General features: G+C 58.8%; 1 protein-coding gene across 2 annotated transcripts in view; it reads left to right on the forward strand.

The window, feature by feature from the left end:
- Positions 1-15,612, forward strand: part of LDB1 (LIM domain binding 1) — a 32,041-nt gene extending 16,429 nt beyond the window's left edge. Inside the window, exons 3-12 of one of the 2 annotated variants that reach the window (XM_027647936.1) lie at positions 9,209-9,311; positions 9,897-9,941; positions 10,163-10,238; positions 10,565-10,667; positions 10,865-11,037; positions 11,275-11,397; positions 11,572-11,655; positions 11,905-12,028; positions 12,447-12,589; positions 12,955-15,612. In XM_027647936.1, coding sequence (XP_027503737.1) covers positions 9,209-9,311; positions 9,897-9,941; positions 10,163-10,238; positions 10,565-10,667; positions 10,865-11,037; positions 11,275-11,397; positions 11,572-11,655; positions 11,905-12,028; positions 12,447-12,589; positions 12,955-13,185 — 1,205 coding nt within the window. In that variant the 3' untranslated portion in view covers positions 13,186-15,612. Of the gene's footprint in view, positions 1-9,208; positions 9,312-9,896; positions 9,942-10,162; positions 10,239-10,564; positions 10,668-10,864; positions 11,038-11,274; positions 11,398-11,571; positions 11,656-11,904; positions 12,029-12,446; positions 12,596-12,954 lie in introns of both variants that reach the window. The other variant, XM_027647935.1, reaches the window with a different exon arrangement.
- Positions 15,613-18,409: the final 2,797 nt, after the last annotated feature.

An 18,409-nucleotide genomic window follows, 5' to 3' on the forward strand; every position in this document is an offset into this window, starting at 1 on the left:
TGGCGGCCCCGCTCGGGCGGCGGAGGTGAGGGCCGGGGTCCCGCCCGCGCCGCCCCCGCGCCTGCGAAGTTGTGCGCGGCCGCACCGCGCCGCCGCTCTCCGCCCGGCCCCCGTACGGCCCGGGGTCCCCGCGGCAGCCCCTTGCCCGCCCTCTGCTCCCCCCGCCCGGCTCTCCCTGTCCCTGGTTTCCCTCTCCCTCCTCGGCTCCCCTTTCCATCCTTACCCAGCTCTCCGGTCTCTCACCCCTCCCCAGCTGCTCTGTGCATCTTTGGCCCTCCCCAGCTCCTTCCCTCCCCACCAGCTCCCCTACCTGTGCCCCCCCACCTGCCTGTGCCCTCCCCGCCCGGCTCCCCTCTCCATCCACCAGGTCTTGGCTTTCGGAGCAGCACCCCCAGCCCGGTGGGGTGCTGCTGGCAGCCCCCATGCCCCGCCGTGCCCTGCTCCATCCCAGCCTGCAGCTCCCTTTGTTCTTCCCTCGGCTCCTTCCCCTGCCCGAGCCCCTTGACAGCTGCCCCACGTCCTCCCGCGTCCCCCTGCGTGGGCTGTCACGGGGGCTGCGGGTACAGTGCCTGGCTCCACGGGCTGCTCACCCACCACACCTCGTTGCCTGCTGCAACTTCATCCTTGCTCGCAGCTCAGAGGGTCCCGCCAACCTCCCATGGGTGCCTCAAAGGGAATAGAAGGTCCAAGGGGTGCAAATGCCTGAGGGCCACACATCTTCTCGCAGGAGCTGCCCTCCCGGGCAGTCCAGACTCAGGGGGCCATGGGCACAGGGGGCTCATCCTCCCTGGCAGACAAAGCATTGGCTCAGCCCCGGGCAGCCAGAGCTGGAGGCCAGGGGCCAGGCTAGGGGTGGGAGCAGCATCTTTGGGAATGGGGAAAACTCAGCAGCTCCAGCTTAGGAATCAGCATGCATGCCAGCGCTGTGGAGGGGTGTCTTTACCAGCAGGGTGTTTCCCTGGAGCCCCCTCGGCAGAGTTGCTGTGGTAGGCTACCCTGATCTCTGGTGGCTGCCCAGGCACTGACCTCCAGTGGTCCCTGCCAGCCCGCCTGGGATGGGTGATAAGCACCCAGGAGTGGCACTACTGGGGCTCCCTTGGCTTGGGCAGGCCCCGATCACCTCGCTGCAGCCCTGGCTGGCAGAGGCCAGGCACCATGGCAGGAACCTGCCTCTGCCAAAGCCAGTGCTGCAGCAGGAGCCCAAACTGGAGGTGTCAGCCGGTCCTGGGGTGAGGTGTGAGCAAAAAGTTCCAAGGCAGTGGTGTCCCACTGGGAGTCACCTTCTGGGGCATGGAGCATGCACCCATCCCACGCTGCAAACCTTCACCTGCTTCCTTCTCACCAGGAGAGTCTGAGCCTGCTTGAGGGTGCCCAGTGGGCCAGGTAGGTGTGGGAGCAAACACCCCTTCCCAGGGTCTTCCCAGTTTTTCTCTGCGTGCTTTCAGTAGCACCTTGTCCAAGCAGTTTTGCAGCAACTCCTCCAGTGCTCGTCAGGTATCGGCTCTTACTGTTTCTGTTTTAAGTATGAGTAAACGTCAGTGTCCTTGTTCCTTCTTTAAAGCCTCAGGTTTTGGAGTGTTTTCGTTGTTGGGGGATTGTAGTTTTCACTGAAGTAGAACAGAATGTGGTCTTTCTGCTCCTGATTTTGTAGAAATCCCAGGTCTGTGATCTGAACAACCCTTAAAGACTGAGGAGATAAGTGCTGAGCAGAGCAACATGCAGGTTTTGTTACTTCATAGAGAAAAAGTTGTGATCGAAGGGGGACAGGCTGGTGCTGGAAAGTCTGGTGATACAAAGGTTTTGGTATCTTTTGATGGGGACTTTTCCACTCACCAGCAGCAGGTCACAATCCATGTGAAATAGAAAAAAGACAGTGAAAAGCCCCAGAAGTTCACTTGGAGCAAAGGTGCTCTGGGCTGGGAACCTGGAGCCTTTTTCAGCTGTTTTTCAGAGAGGAGTGATAGCTGGCATCCTCGAGCTTGCCCAGCCCCTTGGTATGCAGCAACAGAGGGTGATGTGGACCAGCCCAGGCCCATGGCTCCTTCCCTGTCCCATGGCTGTCAGGGTGGCAGCAACCCTTGTGGTCTCTCTCAGTGTGCCAGTCTTCTGCATGCTTGCAGTTCTGCCCTCGTGTGAGCTTGAGGTCTGCATAAACAATATGAACTCCAGGTCCTGTGCGGTGGCAGAGCAGGACAGCACTTCTCCTGGTCTTCTCTCTTGGAAACCTCCTGTCTTCTGAGTGACCTGGGGACAGAATGCTCCTGCTGTTGTTTGCTCCATGTGCATGTGTGTTTGTGGGTTGTGATGCTTGCTGTGATGAGGTTTGCTGCCCCGTGGGTTGTTGTTTCGGGTGGAGTTGTAACCAGGTTGCTTGGGTGAGAGGGTTTCCCCGGGGCTGTGCTGCAGTGGTAAAGATTGTTTCTACAGCATTGTGGTGCTGGGACTGGGTTGCTCGTGCCTCAGGAGCACCAAGAAGGTGTGCTTGGCCAAACCCTGTCCTTTCGCTCCCTGGGGTTTTGGCCCCATCCTGCACTGGTTGTCCAAAGCCCTGATGCCAGTGGCAGCACGTGCTGCCAGTGCAGCGGCGTCGTGCAAGTCCAGCAACCAGAGCATTTGCTCTGTCCCCAGTGCTGCCAGCAGCCGGCCAGTACCTTGCTCAGCTGCTCCCGTTGCTCCTGAGGAGAGAGAAGTTCAGCCTCAGCAGGGGGCAGAGGCTTGCCCTGGCAGCTCGAAGAGGCAATGGAGGTGCCTTGGGAGCTGCACTGGGCAGGTTCCCACTGTACTCTCACTGTGCCTTCCCTCCCTGGGCATCTGTGAGTGATATAGACCTTGGGGCAGCCACTGCAACCCCAGCATCGTGGTTTGCCCCCGGGCTCACGCCACCCCAGCGTGGCCAGCTGGATCCTCGCGGCAGGAGTTATCCAGCTTTTTTACCCCCTCTGGAGCGGGCTCCTGGCCGGCTGCCAGGGCTGCGGGGCTCCACCTAGGAGGCAACATGGAGCAAGGCGGCTGTCGGCGGCGGGGCTGCTGTCTCCGGAGACTACGCGTCCCAGCGTGCAGCGTTCGGCGCCGATGGCAGCGGCGGGGAGAGAGGTGGAGTGTTGCATCCCGGGATCGCAAATCTCCATGTGCCACGTGGGGGCTGACAGCCTCCTGCGCTCCGAGGCAGCGGCAATTGGCAGTCTTGCCTGGCTGGGGGATCAGTATGGAGCCCCCTCTGTCGGCATAGGGCAGACCTCAGCCTCTTGCTGCCACTTCCCCACACGGTGGCTCTTGGCTCCAGCTCTCCTGGGCAGATTCTGTCCCTGTAGAGGGCTACTCCGAGCAGCAAGCCCAGAATCCCATGTAGAGCTGTGTAGTTTTGCTCCACCGTGTGCATGGTGGGCAAGGAGCTGGGAGCAGAGATGTTCTGTGAGGCCACTGACATGGTTACCTATGACTCTGAATTTTTCTGTGCTGCTGCAGAGCCTAGAAAACCTTGGATGATGAAAACCCTAGTTTGTCTGGAGGCTTTTATTCATGGGATGCCAACAGGATTTTTTTCCAGCCCCACAGTTCCCACACCATGTTGTTCGTTTGTGTGCCGATGCTGTGCCGATGCACGGTGAGGGATGGGAGCCCCGTCACTGCATGATGGCAGGGCCCCAGGGTGCAGGGGTCTGGGTGAGAGGGAAAGTGGCTGAAAATGTGAAAGGTGCGTTCCTGAGGCTGAAACCGGCAGCGTTTGATTATGGATCGTCTTTGAGACAGTGAACAGAAAGGAGTAATTAGGGACAGTGGGATATTTCCCTGAGAGTTGCAGGAAATGACTGCCTCGTGGTAAGTTGATAGTAGAGGAGCTGAAACTGGGTTATCTGTGGGATTGCATCTGGGGCTTGCAGCCTTGGACGTGATTCAATTTTCTGGCTGTTTTGCAATTGGCAGGGCGTGCTCTTCTCCCTTTTTCCCTCCTGGAGAATTCCCCGTCTACATATCTGAATCATCTGAGGGACAAAATGGGAAAGGGGAGACTCCTGCCATCCCTAGTGTGCTGCAGGGCAGTGCGGTCCTCCAGGGCCCCGGCTGAGTACCCAGCTCTGCAGGATGCCTTCCTGGGAGACTCCAGCAGAGCTGGGGCTGTGGGACTACTCTGAGCTTTGACCTATAAATCCACATCCTGGCCAGGTTCTTCTCAACTGGTGCTTTTCAGATAATGCTGCCTCGCAGCCTGCATCAACATTGCCACTTTGTAATAACTAGCTGCAGGTAATTATCCCTTCTCTGGCTGTTCCCCCGAGTTTGTGAGGCAGCCTACAGAGAGGAACACCATTGAGTCCAGGTGCTTTGTGTGCTGCCATGGGGGACTTTTGCACTAACACTGTAGGATGTGACCCGGAGCTAGGACACTGTGCACGGCCATGTGGTACGGGCGGGGAGGCAGCTTGTGGTCCAGATAAGCTCCATGGCTGACTCAGATATGTAGCTTGGGAAAAGTGAGAGGGTAATCCCTGCACACAGCAGGGCAGGTGGCGATGCAGGTTTTGCCTCTGTACGGGTCAGGGCCAGGCGATGTGCTGGCCGGGTTCAAACTCTGGATGCCGCTGAGTCCATGGCACATGGTCCTCTCCAAAAGTGGCATCTCCTCTTCCCTACGCAGCCCGGCCTCCTGGGAGCTTCAGCTGCATCAGTTCTGCATTTTCAAAGCAAATGGGGTTGCTGCAAGTTGAGATTGTCACTGATAATGTCTCAGGTCATGCCTCTGTGTGTGCTGCCTGGGTTCCCGTGTGTTTAATAACAACATTGGGATTTGCAATTGGCTTTGCTCCATTCCCTCTGCTCCAGAGAAGAGGAGAAAGAAGAGGTGAAGGCAGGCTTGTGGGGGCAGACCAGGTGCCTCTGCCTGTCCCAGTCACTCTGAATACTTCTCCGTGTTTGCCTCCCAGCCTTGCCAACTTCCTGGACACCAGGCACTGTCACCGGGTGAACCATGTGAATTATTTGAGTCGCTGCCCTGCACCCAGCCCCAGATAGCAGCTTCCTGGATAGCACCCTCCCACCAGCCATGCCAGCGGGACTGGGCTGGGAAGATGTTTCTTGCCACTATCACAGCTCCCACACCCCAGCGAGGCAGCCCTGTGAAACAATGCCGCTATTTACACTTTAAAGCCTCGTTAGGCAGCCAGGAAGCAGGCACAGAGCATGCTGGGAAGCACTGGCTGCCTTTAGCGAAGGCTGGCCTCTCTTCTTCCCGGACTACTGGGAGGAGCAGGATGCTCCTTGGCTGAGCTGTAACCCTGTGGCCCCTTTCAAGCCCTGCTTCATTTATTTTTATCATTTACGTTTTTAGCCTCTGCCTTGTTGCTGAGCTTTGCTGCTTGCACAGAGCAGCACTGGCTGCCGGGCTGGGGATTGCTCCTCTCTGGGATGGGGTGCACTGATTCCTACCGATGGCCACAGGTGTAGGAGTGAGATGTTGATGCTTCTTTGCCTTTGTCCTCAGCAGTTCTTTGCTCTTTACAGGTGAGCTGAAGTGAGGAGAGTCCAAGCAGGGGCTTTTCTTCTTGCTCTGCATGTCCCCTGCCCAGGCAGGTAGCTGGCACTGGTCTCGGCTTATCGTGTCCTACTGTCTCCTGTCTATGTTGGCTCTGCAAGGTGCCCAGTGTGCTTCTGGTGCTTTGGGAATCCTGATGTTCCCCAGCTCTGGGAGCTTGGTTAGGGTTTCAGTCATTCCTGCTCCAGCAAACCCACCAGACAGTGCACTAGAAGAGCCTTCCCCATGGGGCTGATAGCTCACAGGCAGGGAACACAGAGGAGAAGGCATGTGGAGGGTTGGGCAGTGCTGGGCCGTATGTGAGTAATGCCTTCCCTTCCCTGGGTGCCCGCCTGCCTGGAGCTGTTTACTTACCCAAGCTTTTGTGGCAGGTCCGTCCTGCCCATGGCTGTGGACCTGGCCTTGTCAGAGGATGCTGAGGCGGGACATCCCTTCACGGGGTTCCCTTCTCCCGCACCTCCACGCTGAGGAGGAGCCGTGAGGCCGCCCACCTGGCCACAGGCACTGTGCTGTTTGCCCAGACCTGCCTGGGCCAGAAGCTCACCAGCTGCAGCATCAGCCTGATTCTTCCCCTTGCTGAACGTTTTTGCAGTGCTGGGCTAGCACTGAGGGATAGCCACGGGAAGCATCTGCTATTGGTTCAGAGTCCACAGGGGCATCACATTCTCAGCCACCGGGCAGCATCCCTGTTTGCATCAAGCCTGCCCAAATCCTCTGTGCTCAAAGTAGGAGCCAGAGCAGGGTCATGCAGAAATGCCAGCTGGGGTCAGACACTGGGCTTGACTTGGGAAGGGCCATATCGTGGAGCTCTGGGTCGTTTCATCCAGCTGGACAGGGCTTACAGGCAGCTGGAGCAGCATAAAGGGGAGAGGTGGTGATGGAGGGATCTCCAGACCAGGCGGCTTGACCCTTGTGTGAGTAAAAGTTGTTTTGCTGCTGCTTTAAAGTAATTGTTATTTCATGTAAAGTGTATAGTGTGTCTACAGTAAATGTAGAATTTGGACAGCCTGTATCAAATCCTAAAGCTGTTGTTAGCATTGTTTTAAACCACCGAATCCAGTGACATATTTTACACTGCATTAAAAATAACACTTGGTCAAGATGCCAGTGGTGCTGAGGTCACAGACTCCTTTCCATTCCTCTAGATCCTGAGACAGGTCACTCAGTGGAGTTGCAAAAGCAGGTCATGTCCATATTAACCTGCTGGGGAAGGCCCAGGATGGAAATGGATGCTTGGGTAGGAGTGGCGGCCTGGCTTATCTACTGTCCCACTCCAGGAGCAGGGAGCTAGGGAAGAGCAGGAGAAGCAGAACAAATGGAGATGTGTCTCTCTAGTCTCCCCACCCCAGGAGACCTTCCTGCACCCTGAGAAAAAAGGTGGGGACTGAGGACAGCAAGAAGCCTCAGGGACTTAATCCTCTCATCTCTCATCGGTGAATAAAAACAAAGAATTGAAGGATGAGACCTGCTGGGTCCAATTTTTTTCTCCTCCCCAAGGACAGGGCGACCAGAAACAAACAGTTCTCCAGCCACTGCTGTCTCTGCCTAATGAATTGGTTCATTTTCAGCAGAAGACACACTTTTGGGTAGTTTCCTAAGCATCAAGTAACTTTGATGTCGTGTTGTTTAACAAAAATGTGGAGGAAATGGAAATGCTCTGTTTCTAGTGCAGTTTGGGTTGAATTATCATTTCCATTAGGTACAAGTTGATGTGGATAAAGCGGAAAGTAAAAATTTTCTCACAGCACTGACCAACCAGCACTGATCTCCCTTTTAAAAATTTTTATATCTATGAAAACATTAGGTAAGAGCAAGGGGCCGACATTGTTAGCAGCTGTATGAGAAATTGTGCCGTGCCCCAGTTATCCTCACTGCAGGCGGGCAGGAGCTGGAGCTGTGAGCCATGTCTGAGTGGCTGGGCTGGCTCCAGCCCCGTGGGACTGGTGCATCCTGGTGGGTGCTGGAGAGAGGCTGGATTCAGCTGCTACTGGGAAACATGGTGAAAAGGCCCCAAGAAAACAAGAATCGAGGAGTAAAACGCAGCTTTCCCCTGTTGCAAGTTGAATTTAATGCCGAGGAGGGGACCCCCTCTATTTTTGACCAGCCCTTGCTTGCTCAGCAGTGTGTGCAATCCCTGTGACTGCTGACTTGGGGTCCCAGGAGGCTTTACGGGGGTGAAGGTGATGCCCTGGTCATTCTTCTGTGTTGGCTAATGGATTGCAACAAGGTGGACATCTTGGGTTCTGGTGCTGATGGCATCGCTTTCCTTGACCTTGGTGCTTTTTGCTCCCCTCCTGTACCCATCACAATTGAACTGCTGCTCTGATCCTGTCCCTGCACTGTTCCCCACAGCCTAGCTGTACGTCAGAGCCCAGATGGGCAGCAGTGTGCCTGGTGCCTCCAGGACACTTCCCTCCACTGCTGGGCTTGCTTTCTCCAGTACCGGCTGGCAATCCTGGCAGTTTGTGGGCGTTGGGAAGTGCCCGTCCCAGGGCCGTGTGCGGGCGGGCACCGATGGGGATCCCGCCTTGGCCCTGATGTGGCTGGCTTCAGGGCCCCTGCCTGCAGCGGGGCAGGGGGAGACGTGCCCGTGTGCAGCGGGGCCGGCTGAGCCGGTGGAGCCGGAGCTGCCTGGCAGCTCGCCCACTGCTGCACCCCATCCAGGTCAGCCTGTCTGCCCGCCTGCCTGCCGGGAGGGAGCCGCGTGCCTCGGCAGCGCCTGGGCACAGCGTGCTGGGTCCTGCCAGCCGTGGGGTGTGCCGGGGCTCCCGCGGGCCTCGGGAGGGGTGCTGGCAGCTGCAGCTCCCAGGAACCTGCCCCTGCAGTGGGAGGGGGCTAGTGACTGTGGGAGCTCCCTGCTGCCTCTTGGGAGCCTGGATGTGCCCAGCATGGCTGGATTCAATAGGCATCCCTGTCTCCCATTGGCAGGCTGGGGGAGAGGTGTCTGCAGGTTGCTTTCAGGGATGTGTGCTGGTTTGCACACGTTGTGTGCTCCATTGCAGACCCCATCACACCCCACGGCCCTCCATGGGCTCCTTGTCCTTCGCCCTGGTGTTGCAGTGGGCATGAGGCTCTGGGGTGTTTTGATCACAGCTGGGGGCTGGCGTGTGGAATCTCTCTGTCCGCCTAGAGCTGGGTGGCCACTGGTCTGCCTGAGCGGCAGATGGTGGCTGCCTGGGGACCTGCCATCCATGCCTCCGGGTGATTATTCACCCGTCACCATGACGATAGAAAGGTCAGCGAAAAGATCCCGTGTGATTCCCGGGTCGGTTGGTGGGATTAGGAGCAGCGTGCGAGGGAGGGCTATGGGGAGGATAGGGTCCAGCTAGCCCCTCCTCTGGCTTACCAGCTGGATTGTCCCCCTTGGGCACGTCCCCAGAGCCTGGCCAGCTGAGAACTGACAAACTCTGGGCACCAGTGGCAAACCCCTTGCATGGGGCCGGGCCCTGCTGATCCTGAGTTCAGCTGTGACCCTGTGAGTCACATCCTGCACAGGGGAGGCCTGGAGCTGTGTGTGGAGTGAAGGTGCTGGGCTGACACTGGGGGGAGCAGTGGAGGGATGAGACTGTGGTAACGGGTTTTTGGCTGGTCCTGCATCCTTCTTCCTCCTCACAGCAGCAGCATGGTGTCTGTCCTCACAGGGTGCCCCTGACTGACTCGTGTCCCCTCTCTTTACAGGCTGCTCCTCTAAGTCATTCAAGCTGTACTCGCCAAAGGAGCCCCCGAACGGCAACGCCTTCCCCCCTTTCCACCCGGGCACCATGCTGGATCGAGATGTGGGGTGAGCTGGGGCCCTGGGAGGGGTCTGCAAGGTTAGGGATGCTTTGCAGTCTGCACCCCAGGGTCTCTGTTATGCTTCCCAGCAGCATGCAGAAAGTGGGGTGCTGGAGTTCAATTAGCACAGCGGCAGAGAAGGGGTTGGGTGGTACTGGGTTGTAAAAGAGTGATATTTGGAATGAAGGAAGCCCCTAGGTCCTGAGCTCTGGGCTCTCCAAGCCCTTTTCCAGGCCAAGCCCCTGGGGTGACTCTGGACAGGGAGCACTCCCAACTCCTCCCACAGCAACCTCTTCTCCAGTTTCTCCTGCCTGGCACCAGTCCCAGTTGCAGAGGAGTTGGGCACATCCCCAGGGAGCAGTGGGCCAGGTCCCAGGGGTGAAGCAGCCAGTGATGTGAGATCAGAGCCCAGTTTTGGGGTACGGGATGCCCCATGGGGTTGTCACATGTGGTAGCCAGGGTGCAGCCTGCACCGTGTGTGGGGTCTCGCCTCCAGCGAGCCTGACCACCTGCTGCTGTAGCCAGGGAAGAGGGAGCTGTGGTGGGAGATCCCCACTAGGACTGACCTGCCTGCATCTCTTTCTACCCCTAGACCTACTCCTATGTACCCACCGACGTACCTGGAGCCTGGAATCGGGTAAGCATGGGGAGCTGAAGGGGAGCCAGCTGGGAGGGGAACTTGTGCCCGTGGTGGGTGTGCCTGAGCAGGGCCAGCACGCTGCTGACTGGGACTTGTGGGGGGATTGCTCAGACTCTGCCAGCCCTGGAGAGGCTGTGTGTACCCCCACCATGGCTCAGGACCCCTCCCCACCCTGTGGCTGCCTTCCCCTCTGATGGCTTCCTGTGCTCTCTGGGCAGGAGGCACACGCCGTACGGGAACCAGACCGACTACAGGATATTTGAGCTCAACAAGCGGCTGCAGAACTGGACAGAGGTAGAGAACTGGGGCAGCAAGGGGCAGACAGGGGTTGGAGGATGCTTCTAGGTGTGTTTTGAGGGTGGGGTCCTCTGTGCTGCCTGCCCTCCTGAGCTGCCTTGGCAATAGGAGGATTCTCCTTGGCCGCAGGGTCCTGTCCCACTGTGGAGGTCCCCAAGCACCTTGTCCCATAAGGACTTATTAACCCCATCTCCAAGCACTCAGATTGGAGCACAGCCCTCCACGGGCTGAGCGCGTGGCTGCTGTGCTTGGCAGCCAATGGCTGTCTGTCTGTCTGTCTATCTCTCCTCCCCATAAACTAAGTGTCTCTCCACTATCCTCAGGAATGTGACAATCTGTGGTGGGACGCCTTCACCACGGAGTTCTTTGAGGATGACGCCATGTTAACAATCACTTTCTGCTTGGAGGATGGACCAAAGAGATACAGTGAGTACCAGCTTGAGCCCTCCTTCCTCAGGGCATTGCCCTCTGTCAGGAGAGAGTTGTGTGCTCAGGGGGATGTGGGCAGGGTGTTGGAGGTTGGTGGTCTTCAGCCAGCAGGGATGAGAAGAACGTCTTCATGTATGTCCCAAGGCACATCTGGGTGAGCCAGGTTTACTGACCTTATTTTCCTTCTGCTCCAGCGATCGGCCGGACTTTGATTCCCCGTTACTTCCGCAGCATCTTTGAAGGGGGGGCCACAGAGCTCTACTACGTGCTCAAGCACCCCAAGGAGTCCTTCCACAACAACTTTGTTTCACTGGACTGTGACCAGTGCACCATGGTCACTCAGCACGGCAAGCCCATGTTCACCCAGGTACTGGCTGTGCCTACAGCTTCTGCTGCCCCTCACATCTTGCTTTTGTGTGCCCTCTTGGTGGCTGTGGTCCCACAGGGCCATGCGTTGTGGGCTCGTGGGTTTGGCTTGTGCTCAGTCTCCTGGGAGGCAGAGGCAAGCCACTGGGAGGGTGTCCAGTATGCAGCAATGAGCGCCCAGGGGATCTGGGCTGGGGGAGGCTGGAGCAGCCTGTGCCTGACCGTGTGCCCTGTCCAGGTGTGTGTGGAGGGGCGGCTCTACCTGGAGTTCATGTTTGATGACATGATGAGGATAAAGACGTGGCATTTCAGCATCCGCCAGCATCGAGAGCTCATCCCCCGCAGCATCCTTGCCATGCATGTGAGTACAGCTCCAGGAGCTCCCCCAGGCACAAGTGACGCAGGGCTGCTGAGCTACTCGGGGTGCTGTGCAGGTTGGAGGGACCTCAACCCAGTCCCTCCATTGCAGATCAGGGCACATGAGGGCCCTTCCCAGTCTGGATGCAGCTCAGCCATCTGTCTCTCTTGCTCCTAGGCACAGGATCCCCAGATGCTGGACCAGTTATCCAAGAACATCACACGCTGTGGGCTCTCAAACTCCACACTCAACTACCTCCGAGTAAGTATGCCAGAAGAGGAGGGGATGCAGCTCTTGGCTGCCCCGGGGTATGGGGAGACAGCAAGGCAGACTTTGAAAAAGGGGTCTTGCAGGGGGGCTGCAGAGAATTGTGGGGCAGTGGGTCTGCCGGATCCCACAAGCTCCCAGCGTGGCTTGGGTTGGTGCAGTGTAGATGGCTGGCTAACAGAGGGGTTTTTGCTGGGGCTCAGAGCATTGCGATCTAACCCCATGTCTGTCTGCTCCCTGCAGCTCTGTGTAATCCTAGAACCAATGCAGGAGCTCATGTCACGGCACAAGACCTACAGCCTCAGTCCCCGGGACTGCCTCAAGACTTGCCTCTTCCAGAAGTGGCAGCGGATGGTCGCTCCGCCTGGTGAGTCTCACACTGCCTGCTGTGCTGCCTTTGGGTCTCTGGGGCTTCCTGCTCAGGCCCTGCCCTTGGCACAGACTTCTCCCAGCCCCAGAGCTGTTCTTGGCCTCACTTTGTGAGGCTGGGGGTGGTAAGCTAGGCAGCTGGCTTCCTTCTTAGTTGGCCTGCCTGCCCACTGGGGCAGAGCAGGGCTGCGGGCAGCCAGTGCTTCCTGCCTGGGGGCTGCCAGCTGTTTGTGGAAAGCAAAGCAGGGATGGAGATTTTCCTGTTGCCTCTCCTGTCCCCTGCACCAGGGGGACAGCAGAGCTGTGGAGGCGAGTAGGGTGGTGATGCTGCCAGGGGGGGTAATGTGGTCCTTGCAGAGGTGGGGTTTGCAGAAAAGGGTTTGGTACTGACCGTGTATGTCTCCATCCTCCACCAGCGGAGCCAGCACGGCAGCAGCCCAGCAAGCGCCGGAAAAGGAAGATGTCAGGGGGCAGCACCATGAGCTCCGGCGGGGGAAACACCAACAACAGCAACAGCAAAAAGAAGAGCCCAGCCAGCACCTTTGCCCTGTCCAGTCAGGTACCTGTAAGCATCCCGTTTCCATTCTCTCTTCCCCCCCGGGGATGGAGGGGAGGGTTCTCTGCCCCAGCCCCTGGGAGTTGCTAAGGGGAGACCCCCAGGGACTGCCTGTCCAAGCACCCCCGGCTCTTTCCATGTGATGGGAAGAAGAAGCAATGGGTGTCCCAGCAGCCTTCCTTAGCTCCTTTGAGCTCCTGCAAGGGAGTGAGGATGTGTTATTCCACACAGTGCCCGAGCTTGGGACCTGTGGTGGAGACGAGGAAGTGGCCCTGCAGCTGGGGAAAGGGGCTGCAGTGTTGAGGGTGAGATTGGCGGCCCAGGCTCCCCCCACCTCGATTATGTTTCGGGACCGTCTCCCCTTTCAGGATGTGATGGTGGTAGGCGAGCCCACGCTGATGGGGGGGGAGTTTGGGGACGAGGACGAGCGGCTCATCACCCGGCTGGAGAACACACAGTTTGACGCCGCCAACGGCATCGACGACGAGGACAGCTTCAACAACTCACCGGCGCTGGGGGCCAACAGCCCCTGGAACAGCAAACCGCCCTCCAGCCAGGAGAGCAAGTCAGAGAACCCCACGTCACAGGCGTCGCAGTAACGGCCCCCCCGCCGCCCCGTGGACTCAGTCCCAACCAATCTACCTGTACATTTGCAACGGAGAGTGACTGGGAAGCGGCGAGGTCCCGGGGGCACACCGGCGCCGCGAGGATGATGGGGTGCATGGCCTGGGACGCATGCCAGGCAGGCAGCCCCCAGCCCTCTCCCCCTGCCACCTCCCCACACCCCCATGCCTGCCTCTGCAATGGACCCCAGGGCAGGGGTGGGATTCCGGGGCCATAGCTTCGTTATTTCCCCTTCTCTCTTCCTCCCTGCTTCTTGCCCAGAGAGCTTCTCACCCCTGCCCCGATGTGCCCAACCCCTCCCTGCTGAGTGGGGGGAATTAGGAGGGAGGTGTTGGCAGCAGCTGGCGTTACCAGATGCCACATGTTGGGGTTTGGTACAGCCCTGAGACCCTCCTTCTCCCTGGGTCCTATGGCTGGTGTTTCCTGAACAGCCACCTGCAGGAGGGTTGCATATCCCCAGTCCAAACTGGGTCTGGGTGGGGGAGGCAGTGATGGAAAGCTGTCCTCATACCTCAGGTTCTGCCACAGAGCCTCCTCCGGCTGGGGTCAGATCCTGCAGCGCTGGGGTGGTGTTGAGGATAGGGCCCCATCATATTTCCCCGCTCTCCTGCACCCTCCCCTTCCCCTTGCTCCCCGGAGCGAAAGCGCAGTGTGGCCATGGGGGGACTCTGTATATAGGAAATGTGTGGGGGGGGGCCTAGGGGGACACAGAGGACCTGCAGCTCTGCTGGAGCAGCCAGTGCCCTTGCTCCCTGCCTGCAGCCCCTGTGTTTCCCTCCACCCTGCGTGAGTCCGCCTGGGGCCCCTTTGCAAACCCTGGCTCCTGGTACCTCCTACTTTTGTCTTTTTTTAAGAAAAAAAATAATATTATTAAAATTGTAAGTTTAAAAAAAAAGAAAAAAAAATGGGAAAAGCCCCCCTCAGCCCCCTTGCCGGTTCCCCCCTCCCTGTCCTGAGCCCTCTCACCCTGTCCTGACTTTTGTACAGGCTTCTTCTCTTGGAAGTCTCATTTTATATCCAGTTCAGAGAGCTTCAAACCAAGGAGAGACTTTGCAGACTTCCTTTCTAATCCCTCCAGGGGTCGGGGGGATCAGCCCCCCGCCTCCCTCCTCAATGTAAATCTTGTGTGCTGTTGTCCCCACTCCCCCCCTCGGGTTCGTGTACCTCGTGCTTGTACATTTCCGCGCTGTAGACAGTGTGTACGATACTGTTCTTTCAATGTGTTATCACTAGAGCAGGTGCCTCCATTGATGTTAGGGGAAACGATGAGAAAAATAATAATTTTGGGGGTTTTTTTTGGTTTAAAAAAAGAAAAAAGAAAAAAAATAAACCCTTCCAAGGCTTCTTCCAAGGAGAAGATGGGAGGTGCCGGGGGAGGGTGTTTGTGCTAACCAGTTCACCCCAGCAGCCTTGGAGGGAGGTTTTGGGGTGAGATGGGAGTCTGGGCTGCCCATGGGGGCCCCCTGGCATGTCCCAAGGTGGGGTTGCAGCAAGTGCTGCCATGGGGGTGGCCAGGGTGGGGGGACTGCCCTAGTGGGGGGACTGCCCTAGTGGGGGGGGTATGTGTGTGTGAGAGTGTGTGTGAGAGAGGTTTGTGTGTCTGTCTGCATGTGTAAGGAAGCCCAGGGCAGGCAGAGCAGCCCTGAAGTTTGGGGGATAGGGTGGTGCACCCCATTGTCTCCACTGCCCCTCCCCCAGCTCCCTGCCAGGGGTCCCACAGACCATGTCCCTCTGCCTCGTGGGGTGGGGGGTTGGCAGGTGTCGCTGAGGGGCTGTCCCTGCCCGGGGGCTCTGGCTGCAGCAGGGGTGCTGCGGGACCCGTGCCTTGCCCACTCACAGCTGAGAGTGCAGGGGTTGCTGAGACAGGATGGGGGCCAACCTGTGTGTCCCCTCCTTCTGCTGTCCCTGGGGTTGGGCAGGGAGATGGGAGTCCTTTGAGTCAGCCCTGGTCAAGCTGAAAATATCTGGAGAGATGCTTGTGTCGGCTCCTGGGCCCTTCCATGGGCAGACTGGAGGCAGAGGGCTTGGCCGGTCAGACCCACAGCTGCAGGCACAGGGGTCCCCACAGCCCCTTTGCAGGTGGGGGTAGGATCCCAGGGTGGGAGCCTGGTGTGGCAGGAAGGGAGCGGGGCTCTGAATGAGTTGCAATTAAGGTACGATTCTCCGCACCATGCCACAGGGCTGCCGTGGAGGGTGTGGAGCCCTCGCTGCCCCAGGCACACTGTAATGCCTTTTTGTTTCTTTTGTTTGTTTGTTTTTTGGTTTTTTTGGTTGGTTGGTTGGTTGGTTTTTGGGGGTTTTTTTTTTTGCTTTTGTTTTTTTGGGTTTTTTTTCTTCCTCCCCTCCATAGTTTGTGCCATTTATGAGTCATGTATGGTACCAATAAAATGACTTTTCGGTTTGAGGCTGTCCTGAGCACTTATTTCTGAGCATGGGACCAGGCCAATGTGGGCAAGACAGAGAGGGGTCTCCTCATGTCCCTGGTGCCCTGGCAGAGGGTGAATGCACAGGGCTTGCTGTGCTCCCGGGATGATGCTGGCTGGCCTCAGGCTGCTGGTTCCCAGCCAGAGCATGGCCAGCTCCTTGCCACACCATGGAAAGAAGAAATCTCAGCAAGCACAAGATGCAGGGCAACTGGGAAATGGCCCTGTCCCCAAGCCAGAGCAAACAAGCAGCTCAGGGCCTGTCTGGACACCAAGGTGATGGGCATATTCCCTGGGGAGCAATGGGGGCAGTGCAGTCCTGCTGTGGGAACGGGGCAGCAGCAGTTGAGCAGCATGGAGGTGTCCTGGAGGGACAGAAGGGGGACAAAGGAGGGACAAGGAACCCCCAGAGCGCCAGCCTGCATGGGGACTACCCCAGTCTCCTTCCAGAAGCTGGGGTGCCCTATGCCAGCACTACAGGCAAGATGCAGGCCACCGGTTCCCCCAGACCAGGGCAGATAGCTGTCCCCAGAGATGGCATCTTGCTGTCCCCACTGGGGGAGATGTCTGTGGATAGCAGCGTCCAGCCTCCAGCCATGTGGACACTGTAGGCTTAAACTGTGGGTGCCTCATCCAACGCACACACCCCACTGTGGCCAGAAGTGTAGGGCAAGGAGCCTGTGGCTGTGATTAGTGGGCAGATCTGGCAGTAATGGGGAGGGAAAAAAGGGATGTGGGGGAAAAAGGGATGTGGGGGAAAACGGGCTCTTAAAACAGGGCTGATGCAGTGGAGGGTGAGGGCAGGATGGGCCCATGTCTTCAGAGCAGGGGCAGGGCTTGGATTTACACCTGCAGTGAGGGATACTACCTTGCCATCCTTACCCCTGAGGGACTGAGGTCAGCGGGGCTGCAGGATACAGGTGCTGTGGTGGGAGCTTGTGGCCAGGCAGGTGTGTGCAGGGTGGCCCCAATGAGCCCATGATGCGGTGGCACCCAGAGCTGAGATGTCAACACCCTTGCTCCTGATGTGCATTGAGCTCTGGCAGCCTCAGTGGGATGCCCTGGGCTGGAAGGGAGCAATGCTCTACAGAAGCAGATCCTGCCATCTGTGAAGGATCCTGCAGATCTAACCTGGTTAGATCCTGCACGTGCACCTGGGAACTGGTGGAGGGCCCCAAGACAACGCTTCAGGGTTGAAGTCTGAGCTGGAAAGCCCAAGTCTACCTATGAAGCCCCCAAACCTCCCTCCCCACATCAGACCCTGTGAGAAACTTGCTTGCTCCTGCTTTTTATCTTCTTTGGCAGGATGCATCTGTGTCCTCTGCTGCCCTGCCCCTGTGCCAGTACTGAGCCAGAGGGTTCCGAATGGCACCCCAGCACCCCGTATGGGCCAGACCAGGAAGAAACCCTGAAGCAAGGCTGCCCTCTTCCCCATGACACTTTTGCCCCAGGTCGCAGAGGGCAGTGATGCCTGCTCATGCCAAGGAAAGTTAAGCAGTAACTAGGAGATGACAGCGAGCAAGCCGTGGGTGCTTGAGGAACCGGGAAGCCCACTATGCAAAGGACGTTCGGGCACAGTTCACCCTGACTCCCCACTGGTGCCCGTCCAAAAATTCATGGTGCCCTATGCAGGGACACAGAACAGGGGCCAAAGACCATGTTGGGGGCTCCAGCTGCCCGGGGGCGGGAGGTGAGGGGAGGGGGGTACAGGCACAGCTGAGGGCTGGCATAAGAAAAAGCTGGGCAGCAGGAAGAGCAGCTCTGGTCAAGGGGGCTGTGGCAGGGCTGCCAGAGGGGCCAGCACTGGGTCTGACAGTGTGGGGTGAGCGCTGGGTCTCTTGGGCAAGGAGGGAGCATCACCTGGGCATAGGGCCTGGCGGTGGCGGGCTCTCCCAGATGGGACAGGGACGGGGGTCTCCAGGGCAGATGCAGGATGTCAGGGTGGAATGGGGCCAGAAGCGGGGTTCAGGAGGGGTGCCAAGGTGCGGCGCGACGGGGCGGGGCGAGGCGGGGCGGGGGGCGGCCCTCCCCGGCAGAGGTGGGGGCCGAGGCGGCCGCACGCCCCGGACAGACCCCGGGGGGCCGGGGCGGAAGGGGCGGCTCTGTCCAGCTCTGCTCGCCCGTGCCGCGGGCTCGGTGCGGAACTGTGCCCAGCTGTGCCGAGCCGGGGACCTCCGCCCGCCGCCGCCCCCCGCAGGGACGCGACCTCCGGGGCACCTGCCCCGCGCCCGCCTGGTGCGTCCGCGGCACAACCGGGAGCGACCCCCGGCCCCTCCCCGCTCCTGACCCCATTTGCGGCTCCCAGAGTCCCGGCGGCGGAGCGGGGGTTGAGAACCACGGGGCGGGGGCAGGGGTAGAGTCACCCGTGGCCCCCGCGGCGTGGAAAAGCTCTGCGGGGAGCGTGGATGGAGCCAGGCAGGTTCCCAGCCTTGGAGGAAGAACCCCGTCAGGGGGCCTCTGAGACTTGTCCCCCACTTAGGGGTGCCGGGGCGCGTTTGGAAAACGCCAGGTTTGCCGCAGTGCCCCGCTTCGGAAGGTTTTTAGATGCAAAACCTGGTTCTGTGGCTAGAGCTGGTTTGTGCCGAAACCGTGGCCGGCTCAGTGCACCCCATCCCGAAGGGATGCAGGTGGTGTGGGCATGGTATGGGATGGATCACCCCGGGCTACCTAGCTCATGGGTCGGGGCAGGAGGAAACCAGCTCTCTCCGGTGCCTGGGTCGGGACGCGTCGGTGGTGACCCGCTACGGAGAGGCGCCCGAGGTGGCCAGGTGCCAAG

The sequence above is a fragment of the Corapipo altera genome, unplaced genomic scaffold (assembly GCF_003945725.1).
Source record: "Corapipo altera isolate COAL_440 unplaced genomic scaffold, ASM394572v1 56, whole genome shotgun sequence".
Taxonomy (NCBI): domain Eukaryota; kingdom Metazoa; phylum Chordata; class Aves; order Passeriformes; family Pipridae; genus Corapipo; species Corapipo altera.